At 45.8% G+C, this 3,206-nt stretch overlaps 1 protein-coding gene across 1 annotated transcript; it reads left to right on the top strand.

Moving 5' to 3' along the window:
• Nucleotides 1-465: 465 nt before the first annotated feature.
• On the top strand, nt 466-2,845 carry LOC137953445 (calcium uniporter protein 2, mitochondrial-like). The gene is made up of 2 exons (XM_068800865.1): nt 466-1,088; nt 2,211-2,845. Exons 1-2 carry the CDS (start codon nt 546-548, stop codon nt 2,613-2,615), a joined length of 948 nt encoding a protein of 315 aa, XP_068656966.1. The 5' UTR covers nt 466-545; the 3' UTR covers nt 2,616-2,845.
• The last annotated feature ends 361 nt before the right edge of the window (nt 2,846-3,206 follow it).

Genomic DNA, 3,206 nt, shown 5'->3' on the forward strand with positions numbered 1-3,206 from the left:
ACGTTCCAAAGCCGTCTAAATAGGAAGATAGTATTTTGGTATCCTAGTGTCTTTGGGTCCCAGTCCGATTAGGGTAAAACACAGGGTGTCGAAGACATGGTTGCGAATGGCAACCGAAGCAGATAACTTAACTTACTCCACACGAAATATGGTTACACGTTGCAGTCGGGTTCCTCGTCGAAGCGCAAGCGAAGGAAGATCCGGAACTAATACTGCTTTGACTCTACAAAAGGAAATGACGATAATGCTCCCTGAGAGCGCGTCGGGTTGTTCCATGTTTGTTGCGGAACGGATAGCTAAACTCGTCCTTACGCAGGCAACGCAAGGGTACGATAATCTGTTTCCCGAGAGGTTGAGACATATCGCGAGGAGATACGAGAACTCGTTGGTTTTCCTTGCGTCCTCGCGTCGAGACCTATATAAACCCGCAGGATCCACATTAATGCTGAAATCAGCACAGAGTCGTCCTCGATTTTGAATTCGCTACCCTTTCTTCTTCTTCTCTGTTTTTTTTTTTAAAACTTTTCTCGTAGTTGCATTCATCAATGGCGTTTAGGAAAAGCCTGGCGTGGAGGTTTCTGAACCTCGCGCAGGCTCGCCGTTCGGCCGCGTTGCCGGCGAATTCTTTCCGGAAGATGCTCTCTCCCGAGGGTTCGGAGGAGAGAGGCTTCTTGAGGCGGCTGCTGCAGAGTCGGGAACTGTTCCAGTCGGCGACGCCAGCGGAGCGGCTGGGGCTGCCAGTTGGCGAGAAGCTGATGGAGAGGTTGCGAGTGATCAATGGCGAGCGCCTCCGGCTGGAAGGACTGGCTCCTCCGGAACCGGATGGGATGCCGGAGAAGGATGCGGTTCTTAAGATTTCGGTGATCGAAGCGAAGAAGCTCCTCTGGGCTTCTCAGATGCAGATGGTGAAGGAGAGGCTGAGAGGTATGTCCAGGAGTTGTGTTTCGAATTCGGAGTTTCTCGAGATCTGCGGAGATTGCTTTGACGGCATAAAAAGCAATGAGGAGATTGTAGGCATCGCAAGAATGCTGGACGAATCCGGTGCCGTGATCGCCTTAGGGAACGTCGTGTTCTTGCATCCGGAACAGGTAATGGTCCCCTTCCGATTCATTGTTTTTGTTATTTCGGTTTCTTCCTTCGGTAGCCGGCGTAAATTTCTCGAGTGGTGAAGGCCGTGTGTCAACTGTCCACGAATCTTTTCCAGATGTTCCTCGCGCAAGGACTACCTTGCCCCGTGATGAGCCAGAGATCTGGCCTTCGGGCGCCCCATTGAGATTAGCTAACGGCCTGCTTAGATCGATTTCTTTTAATTTTCCTCTTTCTCTATCCGGTTTGTCTTCTTCCAGTAATTTTCTCAAACGATTTTTTTATTTTCTTAAATCGTCTGAAACGTTAAACTTTTTCATTATTCTACTTCTACCGCCATCTAATTCGTCGTTCTATTTTTCTGCTGTCTTCTCTACAGGAAAAAGAGGATTATATTTTTCATTTGGTGATTGGTATTTTACAGATCCCGCCTCAAAATCACTTCAAACATAGAGATGGCGCCGGATTTCAGTCCCCTAACGCCTCCGAAGGCCAAAGTTCTTACTAACCAGACCAAAACCTTTTTCTCTCTCTCTCTCTCTCCTCTTTTATAAAGAGAGGCCAATTACTAACCAGACCAAACCTTTTTTTTTTTTCTATCTCTATCTCCTTTTTATAAAGAGAGGCTAATTACTAACCAGACCAAACCTTTCTCTCTCTCTCTCTCTCCTTTTATAAAGAGAGGCTAATTTCAAAACTCAGAAGAAAGAATTTGAAAAACTAGAAAATAAGATAAAAGAAAATTTGGTCTTCTCTCTAGGTTACTCTGCTCAACCAACTGTCATCTCGGCCATCAACGTGGAGCCCAGTTCCTTAATTCAGGTAAATCCATGGTTGTCACTTGCCACGGAGTGTCCACCGTTTCAGACCAATAGATCTTTACTTCCGTCCTGGACACGTATGAGCACTGTGATCTATTCGCGTGCTCTCCCGTATATAAGAAAATTTTCAGTTACTGTACACGCGTTAGTAGTGCAATATGAAAAGACAGGGTTGCGCTTAAAAAACCTTTTAACGTTTTGTTTTATTACAGGTATCGTCTCTACTGTCCGCTCCAACCGATATTATAAACCCAAAATTGATCTTCAGCTCATGTGATTCTGATCCCTGCATTTTTCTTGCAGGTGGCTAAAGCAGTGGAGAGCGTCATTCCAATATCACTCTCCTCACAGAACGATCCAAGACGGGAAGTGCTGGAGAAGATGGAGAAAGAGAAGAAGGAGATCGACCGTCGTGCCGAGGCCCTGGTCCGGAGGGAGCTCTGGGCCGGGCTGTGGCTGTTCGTAGCCCAGACAATGGGGTTCATGAGGCTCACGTTCTGGGAGCTGTCGTGGGACGTTATGGAGCCCATCTGTTTCTTCGTCACGTCGCTGTACTTCGTGGGCGGGTACAGCTTCTTCTTGCGGACCTCCAAGGAACCCTCATTCGAGGGGTTCTTCGAGAGCCGGTTCAACGCGAAACAGAGAAAGTTGATGCGGGCTCGCAAGTTTGACATGGGGAGGTTCGAGGAGCTTCGGAGGGCGTTCTAAGAGAGGGCAGTTGGATCCCTCTGAACTCTCGGCTTCTTCCCTGCGTCATTAGTTAGGGATGGGTTAAACCGAATTTTAGACGGAAAATACACATAAATAATGTGAATTTTAGAGGTATGGGGTTATTAGATTTAAATTTACTATTCGTCTCTCTCACACATACTGTAAATTACCTTCGTCCTCGAAGACATCCCCGTTTGTTGTCCTAATCGGAAACTGAATTTTTCTTAGAGACTTTTGGAAGGAGCTCACAGGGACCAGTTCCAAAAAAAAATAAAAAAAAAATAGGGTGGTAAAATTTACCTTTTATTTACCCCTTAGTCCGTTGAGTCACTTAGGGGGGGGGGGGGGGGGGGGGGGGGGGGGGGGGGTGGTTACTCCACAATGAACTACTCCACAATGAACTTGAATTAAAGTGAAGAATTGAATTGAACTGAAATAAATTGATTTAATTTTAACTCATCTTTGGGTGTTAGTGTAGACGAGTTTAAGTGTATTGAAAAATAGATTTTAGTGTTAGTGCCCCAAAATGAAGAAGAGAATGAGTAACCTTTTATAATATACTTAAATAGAATATATATCTAAATATAT

The sequence above is a fragment of the Aristolochia californica genome, unplaced genomic scaffold, assembly GCF_029961685.1.
Source record: "Aristolochia californica isolate CCGP_79_NKW_82.1479 unplaced genomic scaffold, dmAriCali1.0.hap1 SCAF_16, whole genome shotgun sequence".
Lineage (NCBI taxonomy): Eukaryota > Viridiplantae > Streptophyta > Magnoliopsida > Piperales > Aristolochiaceae > Aristolochia > Aristolochia californica.

Coding starts and splice junctions, on each gene's coding strand:
- LOC137953445 (XM_068800865.1), top strand. CDS start 546: ATGGCGTTTAGGAAAAGCCTGGCGTGGAGGTTTCTGAACCTCGCGCAG. Junction 1,089..2,210: donor TGTTCTTGCATCCGGAACAG/GTAATGGTCCCC, acceptor TTTTTCTTGCAG/GTGGCTAAAGCAGTGGAGAG.